The 15,784-nt window shown below is 52.1% G+C and overlaps 1 protein-coding gene across 1 annotated transcript in view; it reads right to left on the bottom strand.

Moving 5' to 3' along the window:
- Nucleotides 1-15,784, bottom strand: part of ITGAL (integrin subunit alpha L) — a 218,150-nt gene that overhangs the window by 91,822 nt on the left and 110,544 nt on the right. The window contains exons 13-18 of the mRNA XM_083152209.1: nt 14,189-14,326; nt 13,913-14,116; nt 12,246-12,367; nt 12,007-12,155; nt 11,544-11,698; nt 3,185-3,298 (exon numbers count right to left, since the gene is read on the bottom strand). Coding sequence (XP_083008335.1) covers nt 3,185-3,298; nt 11,544-11,698; nt 12,007-12,155; nt 12,246-12,367; nt 13,913-14,116; nt 14,189-14,326 — 882 coding nt within the window. The remainder of the gene's footprint in view (nt 1-3,184; nt 3,299-11,543; nt 11,699-12,006; nt 12,156-12,245; nt 12,368-13,912; nt 14,117-14,188; nt 14,327-15,784) is intronic.

A 15,784-nucleotide genomic window follows, 5' to 3' on the forward strand; every position in this document is an offset into this window, starting at 1 on the left:
TGCCACCGGGTCTCAGCTGGGAAGGGACATGTGGTGCCACCGGATCTCAGCTGGGAAGGGACATGTGATGTCATGGGGGCTAAGCTGGGAAGGGACATGTGGTGCCACCGGGGCTCAGCTGGGAAGGGACATGTGGTTCCCCCGGGGCTCAGCTGGGAAGGGACATGTGGTGCCACCGGGGCTCAGCTGTGAAGGGACATGTGGTTCCCCCGGGTCTCAGCTGGGAAGGGACATGTGGTGCCACCGGGTCTCAGCTGAGAAGGGACATGTGGTGCCACCGGGGCTCAGCTGGGAAGGGACATGTGGTGCCACTGGGTCTCAGCTGGGAAGGGACATGTGGTGCCACCGGATCTCAGCTGGGAAGGGACATGTGGTGCCACCGGGGCTCAGCTGGAAAGGGACATGTGGTGCCACCAGGGCTCAGCTGGGAAGGGACATGTGGTGCCACCGGGGCTCAGCTGGGAAGGGACATGTGGTTCCCCCGGGTCTCAGCTGGGAAGGGACATGTGGTGCCACCGGGTCTCAGCTGGGAAGGGACATGTGGAGCCACCGGGGCTCAGCTGGAAAGGGACATGTGGTGCCACCGGGTCTCAGCTGGGAAGGGACATGTGGTGCCACCGGGGCTCAGCTGGAAAGGGGCACGTGGTGCCACCGGGGCTCAGCTGGAAAGGGACACGTGGTGCCACTGGATCTCAGCTGGGAAGGGACATGTGGTGCCACCGAATCTCAGCTGGGAAGGGACATGTGGTGCCACCGGATCTCAGCTGGGAAGGGACATGTGGTGCCACCGAATCTCAGCTGGGAAGGGACATGTGGTGCCACCGGGGGCTCAGCTGGGAAGGGACATGTGGTGCCACCGGGGCTCAGCTGGGAAGGGACATGTGGTGCCACCGGGGCTCAGCTGGGAAGGGACATGTGGTGCCACCAGGGATCAGCTGGGAAGGGACATGTGGTGCCACTGGGTTTCAGCTGGGATGGGACATGTGGTGCCACCGGATCTCAGCTGGGAAGGGACATGTGGTGCCACCGGGGCTCAGCTGGGAAGGGACATGTGGTGCCACCGGATCTCAGCTGGGAAGGGACATGTGGTGCCACCAGGGATCAGCTGGGAAGGGACATGTGGTGCCACCGGGGCTCAGCTGGGAAGGGACATGTGGTGCCACCGGGGCTCAGCTGGGAAGGGATATGTGGTGCCACCGGGGCTCAGCTGGGAAGGGACATGTGGTTCCCCCGGGTCTCAGCTGGGAAGGGACATGTGGTGCCACCGGGTCTCAGCTGGGAAGGGACATGTGGAGTCACCGGGGCTCAGCTGGAAAGGGACATGTGGTGCCACTGGGTTTCAGCTGGGATGGGACATGTGGTGCCACCGGATCTCAGCTGGGAAGGGACATGTGGTGCCACCGGGGCTCAGCTGGGAAGGGACATGTGGTGCCACCGGATCTCAGCTGGGAAGGGACATGTGGTGCCACCAGGGATCAGCTGGGAAGGGACATGTGGTGCCACCGGGGCTCAGCTGGGAAGGGACATGTGATGTCATGGGGGCTAAGCTGGGAAGGGACATGTGGTGCCACCGGGGCTCAGCTGGGAAGGGACATGTGGTGCCACCGGGGCTCAGCTGGGAAGAGACTTGTGGTGTCACTGGGGCTCAGCTGGGAAGGGACATGTGGTTCCCCCGGGGCTCAGCTGGGAAGGGACATGTGGTGCCACCGGGGCTCAGCTGGGAAGGGACATGTGGTGCCACCGGGGCTCAGCTGGGAAGAGACCTGTGGTGTCACTGGGGCTCAGCTGGGAAGGGACATGTGGTGCCACCGGGTCTCAGCTGGGAAGGGACATGTGGAGCCACCGGGGCTCAGCTGGGAAGGGACATGTGATGCCACCGGGGCTCAGCTGGGAAGGGACATGTGATGCCACCGGGGCTCAGCTGTAGATTCAAATGTACTGAGATCTCACACTGCAATGTAGCTCTGAGCTAGGACCATACTTCCCACACCTAACTCTCTGCACATGTTACATCTGCCCCCTGCAGTGCAGCATGGTGTTACCAGGTGCTCAGTTACTGGATGCTTCTGTATGTAGCCCACACATTCTGTCCAGCTTTATTCTCACACTGCAATGTAGCTCTGAGCTAGGACACACCCCTCCCACACCTAACTCCCTGCACATGTTACATCTGCCCCCCTGCAGTGCAGCATGGTGTTACCCAGGTAATGGCTGCTTCTGCATGTAGCCCGCACATGCTGGGCAGCTGTACATAATGAAATGTAGATCAAACTTGCCTACTTTTAAAAACTAGAATCAGGGAGATTACAGTAGGATTTGCCATGCACAACTAACACTGCTGCCTGCAATATAGTGGCTGAGATTAATAGGATGAGAGATTTGGTCAGAAATCAGTGTAAATGATTGCCACATTAACAAACCTGGAGATTTCTGACCAAATCTCTCACTTTGTGAATCTCTCACCCAGGGGTTCTTGTTTGCAGCTATATAGTCACTGTGATATTTCTTCTCCCTCAGCACAGCGTACAGGATGCCTATTGTGGCAGTGATATTATAGTTCCACATGAAGGTATTGTGGAGAAGCAGCAGCACTGATTACATTCAGTCCAAGTTTTCCTAAGATCTGATGTGAATCATTGTTGGGCTAACTGTGGTTTGCTCTTAAATATTGGTTCAGGGCAGAGGGCCAATGTTTCCAATGCCAGTTAGTGGCTGGGTAATAGGATTGGGGTGTGGGGGCTGCGCTAGGAGTGTTATACCCATTTGTGAAGCCTGTATGCTGTGATCTGTGAATTGTGAAGCTGTGGAACCTGTATGCTGTCTACCTGCTACAAACAAAGAAAATGACTTCTTTTCATGCAGTGTACAGCAAAGTATGGGATTCCTTTTCACACTACGCTATAAATTCCAAATGCAATTCATATTTATCAGATGTGCTGATTTCTATACCATTATAGCTTAGCCAAATCAGTATGGACACCAGATACTCTAATTACACAAATGTGTTTAACTAAAGATTTCTAGCATAAATGATTACCCTTACAGCTAACAGCAGCATGCTATGGATGAGTGCACACCAGTACAGATAAGAAGACCCTGTGTGATCATATGATGCTGTCTCTCCTGTCAGGGATTCCCATAAGGGGGTATAATGAGATTCCTCTGCAGAAACTGCTACATATACCTGAGTGGAATCATTCAGACTGCTTGATGGAGACAGGAGCCACTGAGAGACATCTGGAACCAGGTAGACAGTAAGAGACATGTGTACAGGAGAGACATCTTCTAGAGAGCAATCCTATAAAAAAAAACAGTGAAAGTGACATCAGACATAGAGATCTCATCTCTTTCTCTCCCCATGCAATCAGCCAACTGATATCCTCTTTTCACTCCACTACTGGAACTCTCAGGGGGAAATTTACTAAGAATATGAATACCATTTTTCGTATTCTTAATACAAATAAATACGGCTGTTATAGCAGTATGCAAATTCATATTCCAGAGGGGAATTTACAAAGCAGTCAAATATGACTGCTTTGTATTTGCTAATGGTGTATGAATTCGTATACACGGCCGATAAATACAAATTCATATAGGCAGCCTGCACGGATCAGATCTGTGCAGGCTGCAGTGTGTTAAAAAAATTATTATTTTTTAAATGGCGTGGGGTCCCCCCCCCACAGCCGTAACCAGCCCCAGGCTCACAGAGCCGGTCCTGGTTTAGAAAAAAAAAACAGGGAAAAAACTGACTAGGGGTTACCCTTATTTTTTTAAACCAGCACAAGGCCCAAGGGCCGGTCCTGGTTCCCAAATACGGGGGACAAAATGACTAGGGGTCCCCCGTATTTTAAAAACCAGCACCAGGCTCAACCATCCAGCAGGGTAATGTCACAGCCAGGGGACATGGTGCCTAGTGGACAATCAGGAGCTGCTGGGAGGCCAATAGCGGCATTCGGGAGGAGGAGCCGCAGGATGTAAACAAACAATCTGCGTCTCCTCCTGTCAGTTCGCTGGTTCAGGTTTTTGCGGTTTTTTTTGCCAAGTCCCCCTGGCTGCCTACATGGAACGAAGAGGAACGATCTACGCCGGAGGATCTGGTGAGAATAATTTCCTTCCACTGGTACCCAAAGGATTTCTTCAGGACGTGCAAATGGACGGCTAAAGATAGGTAAGTATCTGTATGTGTGGGCTATGTATGTAAGTGTCCCCCGGCTGTGAAATACCCTGCTGGCTTGTTGGGCCTGGTGCTGGTTCTTAAAATACGGGGAACCCCTAGTCCAGTGGTTCCCAAACTGTGTGCCGTGGCTCCCCGGGGTGCCTCGGGACACTTGCAGGGGTGCCTCGGGTTGGTTGTCCAGGACCAATTCAAATTATTTATGGTCAATTATTTCTGGACAAAACCAGTGCTGGTGGCTGCCAATCCTAAAATATGAACAATCAGAAGCAAATCCTGCTCTTTACCACATAACTAAACCTAAGAAGCACATATAAACACAATCTACTTAATATGATATATATTTTTTGGGGCCATGGGGTGCCGTGGAAAAATTCTGATACTCTAGGGTGCCGTGATTAGAAAAAGATTGGGAACCCCTGCCCTAGTCGTTTGTCCCCCATATTTTGGGAACCAGGATCGGCCCTTGAGCCTGGTGCTGGTTTTAAAAAAAATCAGGGGAACCCCAGTCATTTTTTAAATTTTTCTAATTTTTACACTGAAGCAGGCAGATCCGTGCAGGCACAAGAAAGGGACTGCCCTAGGGCGGTCAGAGGGCGCTGTTTTGGGATGTCAGTCAAATGCAGCAGCTACTTAAAAGGGACTGAGTGGGTCCCCAAAAGGTAGGTACAAAGAAGAAAAATAAAGTAGCGCTTGCCAATGAGGAAAATCAATATAAAAATTTATTACACATAATTATAACAATAAATAAATTAATATGATAAGGAAATACACAATAAAATATATGAATAAAAGCTCAAGCCCTCAGTGAATGCCACTTATTGTGGGATGTTAATGGGATCCGTCCTATATGTGCCGTGGAGTTGGTAACTTAATAGGGACCCAATAAAGTTCTTTTTGAACTGAGATGGTATATTGGTCTCCAATTGGAAAAAAGTCAGCGAATTTAGAAGATAGTAATAATTACCACTGTATGTCCCTTGGGAGTCTTGTGTCCATTTAGGACTGCTGAAGAAGCTGTGATCTCCGTGTGGGTTTTTGTGGATCCACAAAAACCACAAAAAATCCACAAAAACCCACACGGAGATCACAGCTTCTTCAGCAGTCCTAAATGGACACAAGACTCCCAAGGGACATACAGTGGTAATTATTACTATCTTCTAAATTCGCTGACTTTTTTCCAATTGGAGACCAATATACCATCTCAGTTCAAAAAGAACTTTATTGGGTCCCTATTAAGTTACCAACTCCACGGCACATATAGGACGGATCCCATTAACATCCCACAATAAGTGGCATTCACTGAGGGCTTGAGCTTTTATTCATATATTTTATTGTGTATTTCCTTATCATATTAATTTATTTATTGTTATAATTATGTGTAATAAATTTTTATATTGATTTTCCTCATTGGCAAGCGCTACTTTATTTTTCTTCTTTAGATCCGTGCAGGCTTCTGCCAAATACGCCAGGAAAAGGAATTGTATTTTCCAGGCGTCGTTACCGGCAATTAGTGGTTATATTGAGAATACAGGCCTCCTAGAATACGAATAGGAATCACCATTATTCAAAAGAATGATTCCTAATTTACTATCGATGGCGTATACATTCGTATTTGTAAATACAAGTATGAATGTGCCATGAATACCAATTTACATATTGTCGGGATAGTAAATACTGAAAATAGGAATTCATAAATACAGTAGGTGCATTTCTGTATACAAATACCCCTATTTTTTACGATTTCCCCCCTCAGACTCTCCACATGGGACTGTGAAGACCTATCCTTCTCTCCTGTCTTCCATTCTCTATTTGTACCATTATGCTTATTGCAGCTCTAAGCATCTCTGCCGTGTCCTCAAACCAGGGTACAGGGACAGCCCGTCCTGTTTTCTGGTCATTTTACTTTGCCCCTAATCCTAACTAACCCCTCCCCTACACCCTCAGTTTATCTCTCTCCTCCCCCACCCCCTCAGATTCATTCTAACCTCCCCCACACCCCCAGTGATGACGGACAGGTGGCATGGTACGGAGGCAGGGCAGCCGAGAGGGGGGGGGGGGAGCAGGTACTAATTACCCAGGCCCGGGCTTGCTAGAGGGGCCCAGAAGGGACCCTGGTCCGACCCCTCCCGGACAGCAACAGCAGCACACACTTCAACAGCATGTGCTGTGGTGACAGCAGGCTCAGCATGAGTGTCTCACTGACAGCGTGAGAGCCAATGCTGAGCCTACTGTCAGCACAGCACCTGCTGTAGGTGTGTGCTGCTGCTGCTGCTGCTGCTGCTGAGTTTAGAGTTTTTAATGTTTTCTTGCACCCCCCCGTAAACATTTTGGGGACGTGGCCTAAGCGCGGGAGGTGGCCACACCTCCCACACTTAGGCCACACCCCCAAATTTTACCGGGGCCCGGCATTCCTCTCGGCTGCCCTGCCTGGAGGAGGACCCTGTGACCAGGGGCTGGTTGGCAACTTTCGGCCTAGGGGGCATCCACAACCAAGTGGCCCTTGGGTTGAAGTATGCACACACAAATCTAACTCTATCTGCACCTGTTACATCTGCCCCACCTGCAGTGCACATGGTTTTGCACATTTTCCAAACAAATTTGTACTGAGCTCAGATCTGAATAAGGTCCTATGTGTACACACTTTTGGGGTTGCTTTATTTACAGAATGAAAAAACTGGGCTCTACCATCCTGCAGTGGCCCCTCCAATTCCAATGACTGGGAGACAGTTGTGTGTCCAGAAGGCAGTTATTGGAACGGAAGGTCAGAAACAGGTAGGATTCTGGGAACACCAGGATATAGTGGAAGAAAGTGCTGGGGAAAGGAAGATAATGAGAGAGACTGCAGGGGATAGGAATATAATGGTAGAGACCACAGGTGAATGGGAGATAACTAGAGACACCGCATGAGACAGAGAGTCAGTGATAGAAAATCAGGAAACCCGACAAATTGGGGTTCCCTGATTTTTTAAAACCAGCCCCAGGCACCAGGTCCGGGGCTGGTTCCCAAAATACGGGGGACAAATTGACTAGGGGTCCCCCGTATTTTAAGAACCAGCCCCAGGCCAAACCAGCCAGCACGGTAATGCCACAGCCGGGGGACACTTATTATCATAGGCGAATCTAGGGGGTGGTCTGGGGGTGCACCGGACCACACATTATCCCATTTTGTAGCTGAGAGATGGGGCTTTCCAACAAGCCCAGCCCCGTGTCTCTAGCCCCCTGGGAACCGAAGATACTGTCAGGCAAAGCTGGAACGTTTTCCCTATAGGATAACATGGGACCCGCTAATTCCGACCCCCACCCAGTTCAACGGCTGCCAGTTCCCCCTTCGGCATCACTGAAGCTCGAGGTTGATCTCAGTCGAACCCAAATCCATATGGGTTAATTGGTTCCAGGGATATTGAGGTTAAACCGTTTTTTTTTTTCATTTCTTAAATGTAATTTGATGACTGTTTATATTCTTTGAGGGCAGATTTCTCTGGAACCAAACAGCCCAGTTTCACGGGACCAAAATCATTCGAAGCAAACTCAAAAGTTCTTCAATATGATACTGGTCTCATGTAAATGGGTCAGTTGGTTCCGAAGATATAGCTGGTTGGTTAAAAGGTGGGGGGGGGGAGTGGTTGTCTCTCCCCCTCACACCAGAAAATGCAGGGACTAGACTGGTGTATAAGGGGTCAGCCTGGGAATGTCCCTGCATGATCCTGGGACCATATTTCCAGGTAAATCCCTGCATGTTCTTATGTGAAAGGGGTATTATTTCAAACAGCCGTGACCTGCAGTGCTCTGAATACAGCCGGGCAGCCCCCTGCTCTCTGCCCAGCTGTCAATTACTGTCACCCCTGCAGCTTCCGCTCCAATTCTTCTCCCTGCTTTCACCGCAGCCCCCCCCCCCCCTTAATCATGTGGTGCCGGCACCCGGCGTGCTCCCCCGACGTCATGCACAACAACAGCGCGCCCAATATTTTCAATGTCCACTCGGCTAGAGGGGACACCAGGAGGGGAGTGGGAGCATGCTCTGCGCTGCGCTCTGCTCCTCTCCCCATAGAAGCAGCTGCACCGCTCTCCATCTCTCCTTGCAGCAGCGAAGGCTCATATAAAAATTTACAGTAAGTGGCACTTTTGGGGGCATTGCTTAAGGGACGCTTCAAGTGGCGGTATATGGGGGTATTACGCATAATGTGTGACTTAATGTGTAAGGGGCATTACGGTGTGCAGCATCATGTGTAAGGGGCATTATGTGTGCAGCATCATGTGTAAGGGGCATTATGTGTGCAGCATCATGTGTAATGGGTACTATGGTGTGCAGCATCATGTGTAACGGACATTATGTGTGTAGCATCATGTGTAATGGGTACTATGGTGTGCGGCATCATGTGTAATGGGTACTATGGTGTGCGGCATCATGTGTAATGGGTACTATGGTGTGCGGCATCATGTGTAATGGGTACTATGGTGTGCGGCATCATGTGTAATGGGTACTATGGTGTGCGGCATCATGTGTAATGGGTACTATGGTGTGCGGCATCATGTGTAATGGGTACTATGGTGTGCGGCATCATGTGTAATGGGTACAATGGTGTGCGGCATCATGTGTAATGGGTACTATGGTGTGCGGCATCATGAGTAATGGGTACTATGGTGCGCGGCATCATGTGTAATGGGTACTATGGTGTGCGGCATCATGTGTAATGGGTACTATGGTGTGCGGCATCATGTGTAATGGGTACTATGGTGTGCGGCATCATGTGTAATGGGTACTATGGTGTGCGGCATCATGTGTAATGGGTACTATGGTGTGCGGCATCATGTGTAATGGGTACTATGGTGTGCGGCATCATGTGTAATGGGTACTATGGTGTGCGGCATCATGTGTAATGGGTACTATGATGTGCGGCATCATGTGTAATGGGTACTATGGTGCCATCAAGCAAGAACCCCCTAGCAATGAGCACGTAGATAAGCAGCACTTATGTGGCAAATATGTTATGGGCATTACGGTTTGTTATATAGTATGTAATGGGCATCATGATGTGTGGCACAATGTGTAATGGGCATTATGGTGTGTGGCCTTATGTGTAATTGGCATTACGGCGTGTGGCTTTATGTGTAATGGGTATTACGGAGTTTGCTAAAATGTGTAAGGGGCATTACTGTGTATGGTCTAAAGTGTAATACCACACCCCTTTTTGTGATGCCACGCCTCCTTCCAATGAGGCCACGCCCCCTTTTGCAGTGAGGCTACGCCACACAAAGGTCCCCCTGCTGTTATGTCTGGATCTGGGACCACCCATTACCATAATTCTAGATTCGCCTATGCTTATTATATAAGGTACCACGGCCAAAACATCACCCTACTGACCAGTCAGCCTGGCCAGGGACCCTGGGGGAGTTGGGATCCCCCCAATAAAGGCCCCTCCCCTCCACACTACAAACGTTCACAAATTAAGCAGCCCCTTACGACGGTGTGAATGAATCACCTAGTAAATAATACATATTCCCAGTTTCTGATTCTGTGTTCTAAAGGACCTAAGCCAACGGAGAGCAGTCAATGTTACAGACTATTTTTATACTGTATTGAGTGGTCAGGGGCAGCAAGGCGTACCTTGCGCAATTTGAAAGCGCTAAATCAGGCTTAGCTGGTGGCGGCGTACCTCATAGAGGGGGATTCGTGTGTCCAAAGTGAACCCCAGTCATGGCCGGAGCTGCTCAGATTGATGTATCTGCAGGAGCGACCAGGTGGGTCCATAACAGAGGTATTTTACATAAGGAAGACATAGTGACTCTGGCGATCACGGCTGATGGGGGCATTTTACCCAGACAAGTACATTGTGATTATGATGCTCATGGCTGACGGGGGTGTCTTACCCAGGAAAGGACCTGGTGACTCTGACACTCATGGTTGAAAAGCGGTGTCTTTCCCGGAGAAGGACCCGGTGACTCTGACGCTAATGCCTGATGGGGGAGTCTTACACAGAAAAGGACCTGGTGACTATGGCGCTCATGGTTGAAAAGTGGTGTCTTTCCCGGAGAAGGACCCGGTGACTCTGACGCTAATGCCTGATGGGGGAGTCTTACACAGAAAAGGACCTGGTGACTATGGTGCTCATGGTTGAAAAGTGGTGTCTTTCCCGGAGAAGGACCCAGTGACTCTGGCGCTAATGCCTGATGGGGGAGTCTTACATAGAAAAGGACCTGGTGACTATGGCGCTCATGGCTGATGGGGGAGTCTTACACGAGAAGGACCTGGTGACTCTGGCGCTCATGGCTGATGGGGGAGTCTTACACAGAGAAGGACCTGGTGACTATGGCACTCATGGCTGATGGGGGAGTCTTACACAGAGAAGGACCTGGTGACTATGGCACTCATGGCTGATGGGGGAGTCTAACACGGAGAAGGACCTGGTGACTCTGGCGCTCATGGCTGATGGGGGAGTCTTACACAGAGAAGGACCTGGTGACTCTGGTGCTCATGGCTGATGGGGGAGTCTTACACAGAAAAGGACCTGGTGACTATGGCGCTCATGGCTGATGGGGGAGTCTTACATGGAGAAGGACCTGGTGACTGTGGTGCTCATGGCTGATGGGGGAGTCTTACACGGAGAAGGACCTGGTGACTCTGGCGCTCATGGCTGATGGGGGAGTCTTACACAGAGAAGGACCTGGTGACTATGGCGCTCATGGCTGATGGGGGAGTCTTACACGGAGAAGGACCTGGTGACTATGGCGCTCATGGCTGATGGGGGAGTCTTACACGGAGAAGGACCTGGTGACTATGGCGCTCATGGCTGATGGGGGAGTCTTACACAGAGAAGGACCTGGTGACTATGGCACTCATGGCTGATGGGGGAGTCTTACACGGAGAAGGACCTGGTGACTATGGCGCTCATGGCTGATGGGGGAGTCTTACACGGAGAAGGACCTGGTGACTCTGGCGCTCATGGCTGATGGGGGAGTCTTACACAGAGAAGGACCTGGTGACTATGGCACTCATGGCTGATGGGGGAGTCTTACACGGAGAAGGACCTGGTGACTATGGCACTCATGGCTGATGGGGGAGTCTTACACGGAGAAGGACCTGGTGACTCTGGCGCTCATGGCTGATGGGGGAGTCTTACACAGAAGGACCTGGTGACTCTGGCGCTCATGGCTGATGGGGGAGTCTTACACGGAGAAGGACCTGGTTACTCTGGCGCTCATGGCTGATGGGGGAGTCTTACACGGAGAAGGACCTGGTGACTCTGGCGCTCATGGCTGATGGGGGAGTCTTACACGGAGAAGGACCTGGTGACTCTGGCGCTCATGGCTGATGGGGGAGTCTTACACGGAGAAGGACCTGGTGACTCTGGCGCTCCTGGCTTCTTACCTGAAGGAGGACACTGTGGTTCTGGCACTCATGTCTTTGGTCTTGGAGTGTAATTGTCTTGTTTATCTGTCTCTGGTTGTTCCTGAAGGACATTCGGCTGCCAGTGCGCTCAGAATCGAGAATGAGAATGTACTGCAGCAAAACATTCAAGGGCCCTATGAGACAGAGGATGAGCGTGAGAGTCAGGGGCCCCCTGAGATAGAGGATGAGCTTGAGACTCTGGGGCCCCATGAGACAGAGAATGAGCAAGAGACTCTGGGGCCCTACGAGACAGAAAATGAGCATGAGAGTCAGGGGCCCCATGAGACAGAGAATGAGCATGAGAGTCAGGGGCCCCCTGAGACAGAGAATGAGCGTGAGAGTCAGGGGCCCCATCATCAGCACAGCGTGCACACTACATGTAGACACATGTCTATGTATTGAGGTGGTACATGTATCAATATGGTATGTTACATATGATGACCTGTGTATCCGGGGGTCAGGATTTGGTGGGTGACACACGCCTGTAAGGTCACCCCATCTCTCCCGCAGCCGCTCTCCTCCAGGTTGGGGATGGGGATATATTGGGGACTGGTGGTCACATTCACGTGTACTTTGAGCAGTGGCCGGGACCTGCATACAACACGGAGAGCGAAGCAAATCATTTATTGTAATAACAATTATAGGAGACAATCAGGACTCTCCAAAGCCACATGGCATGACCTGTGCACTGTGACGTGACCCCAAGATCCCACCGCTATATCCGTCAGTCCGTCCCGCGTCATATCCAAGACGCCATGAATGGAGACACCAAATCCTCTGCTCCCTGGGGGGCCCAGTATGTGCTGGAGACAGAGAAAGAGAGAGACAACATGAATGCTGTGGCAACCTTCCCAGTACCCATCATCCTCCTGAGCCCCCTGCCCGTCATCCTCCTGAGCCCCCTGCCCGTCATCCTCCTGAGCCCGCTGCCCGTCATCCTCCTGAGCCCGCTGCCCGTCATCCTCCTGAGCCCGTTGCCCGTCATCCTCCTGAGCCCGTTGCCCATCATCCTCCTGAGCCCCCTGCCCGTCATCCTCCTGAGCCCCCTGCCCGTCATCCTCCTGAGCCCCCTGCCCGTCATCCTCCTGAGCCCGCTGCCCGTCATCCTCCTAAACCCGCTGCCCGTCATCCTCCTGAGCCCGTTGCCCGTCATCCTCCTGAGCCCCCTGCCCGTCATCCTCCTGAGCCCCCTGCCCGTCATCCTCCTGAGCCCCCTGCCCGTCATCCTCCTGAGCCCCCTGCCCGTCATCCTCCTGAGCCCGCTGCCCGTCATCCTCCTGAGCCCGCTGCCCGTCATCCTCCTGAGCCCGCTGCCCGTCATCCTCCTGAGCCCCCTGCCCGTCATCCTCCTGAGCCCCCTGCCCGTCATCCTCCTGAGCCCCCTGCCCGTCATCCTCCTGAGCCCCCTGCCCGTCATCCTCCTGAGCCCGCTGCCCGTCATCCTCCTGAGCCCGTTGCCCGTCATCCTCCTGAGCCCGTTGCCCGTCATCCTACTGAGCCCGTTGCCCGTCATCCTCCTGAGCCCGTTGCCCGTCATCCACTGAGCCCGTTGCCCGTCATCCTCCTGAGCCCGTTGCCCGTCATCCTACTGAGCCCGTTGCCCGTCATCCTCCTGAGCCCCCTGACCGCCATCCGCCTGAACCCACTGGCCGTCATCCTCCTGAGCCCCCTGCCCGTCATCCTCCTGAGCCCCCTGCCCGTCATCCTCCTGAGCCCCCTGACCGCCATCCGCCTGAACCCCCTGCCCGTCATCCTCCTGAGCCCCCTGACCGCCATCCGCCTGAACCCACTGGCTGTCAGGCCTTTCTCTCCGGATCCAACCTATCCAGTCTCTCTTTCCATATCCGTCATCTTTGGCCTCTCTCTCTCACTATTCGGCCTCTTTGGCCTCTCTCTCACTATTCGGCCTCTTTGGCCTCCCTATCTCACTATCCGGCCTCTTTGGCCTCTCTCTCTCACTATCCGGCCTCTTTGGCCTCACTCTCTTACTATCTGGCCTCTTTGGCCTCTCCCTCTCACTATTCGGCCTCTTTGGCCTCACTCTCTTACTATCTGGCCTCTTTGGCCTCTCTCTCTCACTATTCGGCCTCTTTGGCCTCTCTATCTCACTATCAGACCTCTATTGGCCTCTCTATCTCACTATCCGGCCTCTTTGGCCTCTCTCTCTCACTATCCGGCTGCTTCAGCCTCTCTCTCCTTATCTAGCCACTCCAGCCTCTCTCTCAGTTTCCGGCCTCTCTCAGTAGCCGGTCTCTCCAACCCATCCCCCACACTGCCAGTATCTGTCTCTCTGGCTTGCCCCGTGTAGTACATCTTTATGCTCCTCCCCCTTGCTGGCCACATATTACCTGGCTGTAGGTAGCTGGCAGTCCCGCAGGCTCCCCTCTGTATATATACACGGCTCCTCTCCCATCCATCTCATATGGTGCTCCCACGGCAACCTCGTTGAACCCATCTCCATCCAGGTCTCCAAGCGTTGAGACTGCAGCTCCAAAGTGAGAATGAAGGTGACCCGGCTCCCCGTGCAGAGTGACCCTGGGCACAAGGTGTCCCTACAAGCGACAGACTGTTACTCTGATGTACAGGTGTAGCAGACTGCACCTCTCGCTCACACCTGTCCTCACCTGCTCAATGCCGTACACCTGCACCTGTCCAGACCATTTCACATCATAGTGATGTGGAGCAGAAACCATGACCAGATCCGAGAGTCCATCCTGATCCAGATCAGGGGCCGTGATCTCCGAGCCAAAGTAAGAGCCAACCTGAGAAAGCCACAGTACAGGCCACGTCAAAATCAGTACCATGTACATGCTACAGGCCACGTCATCATCAGTACTGTGTACACCGTACAGGCCACATCATCATTAGCACCACGCATACAGTACAGGCCACGTCACCATCAGTCCCATGTACACATTACAGGCCATGTCACCATCAGTCCCATGTACACACTACAGGCCACGTCACCATCAGTCCCATGTACACATTACAGGCCATGTCACCATCAGTCTCATGTACACAGTACAGGCCACGTCACCATCAGCACCATGTACACACTACAGGCCACGTCACCATCAGTACCATGTACACATTACAGGCCATGTCACCATCAGTCTCATGTACACAGTACAGGCCACGTCACCATCAGTCTCATGTACACATTACAGGCCATGTCACCATCAGTCTCATGTACACAGTACAGGCCACGTCACCATCAGTCTCATGTACACAGTACAGGCCATGTCACCATCAGCGCCATGTACACAGTACAGGCCACGTCACCATCAGTCCCATGTACACAGTACAGGCCACGTCACCATCAGTCTCATGTACACATTACAGGCCATGTCACCATCAGTCTCATGTACACAGTACAGGCCACGTCACCATCAGTCCCATGTACACATTACAGGCCACGTCACCATCAGCGCCATGTACACAGTACAGGCCATGTCACCATCAGCGCCATGTACACACTACAGGCCATGTCACCATCAGTCCCATGTACACACTACAGGCCACGTCACCATCAGTCCCATGTACACATTACAGGCCACGTCACCATCAGTCTCATGTACACAGTACAGGCCACGTCACCATCAGTCTCATGTACACATTACAGGCCATGTCACCATCAGTCTCATGTACACAGTACAGGCCACGTCACCATCAGTCTCATGTACACAGTACAGGCCATGTCACCATCAGCGCCATGTACACAGTACAGGCCACGTCACCATCAGTCCCATGTACACATTACAGGCCACGTCACCATCAGCGCCATGTACACAGTACAGGCCATGTCACCATCAGCGCCATGTACACACTACAGGCCACGTCACCATCAGTCCCATGTACACATTACAGGCCATGTCACCATCAGTCCCATGTACACACTACAGGCCACATCACCATCAGTCCCATGTACACATTACAGGCCATGTCACCATCAGTCTCATGTACACAGTACAGGCCACGTCACCATCAGTCTCATGTACACAGTACAGGCCATGTCACCATCAGTCCCATGTACACACTACAGGCCACGTCACCATCAGCACCATGTACACACTGCAGGCCACGTCACCATCAGTACCATGTACACATTACAGGCCATGTCACCATCAGTCTCATGTACACAGTACAGGCCACGTCACCATCAGTCTCATGTACACATTACAGGCCATGTCACCATCAGTCTCATGTACACAGTACAGGCC

The sequence above is a fragment of the Crinia signifera genome, chromosome 7 (genome assembly GCF_055691185.1).
Source record: "Crinia signifera chromosome 7, ASM5569118v1, whole genome shotgun sequence".
Taxonomy (NCBI): Eukaryota; Metazoa; Chordata; class Amphibia; order Anura; family Myobatrachidae; genus Crinia; species Crinia signifera.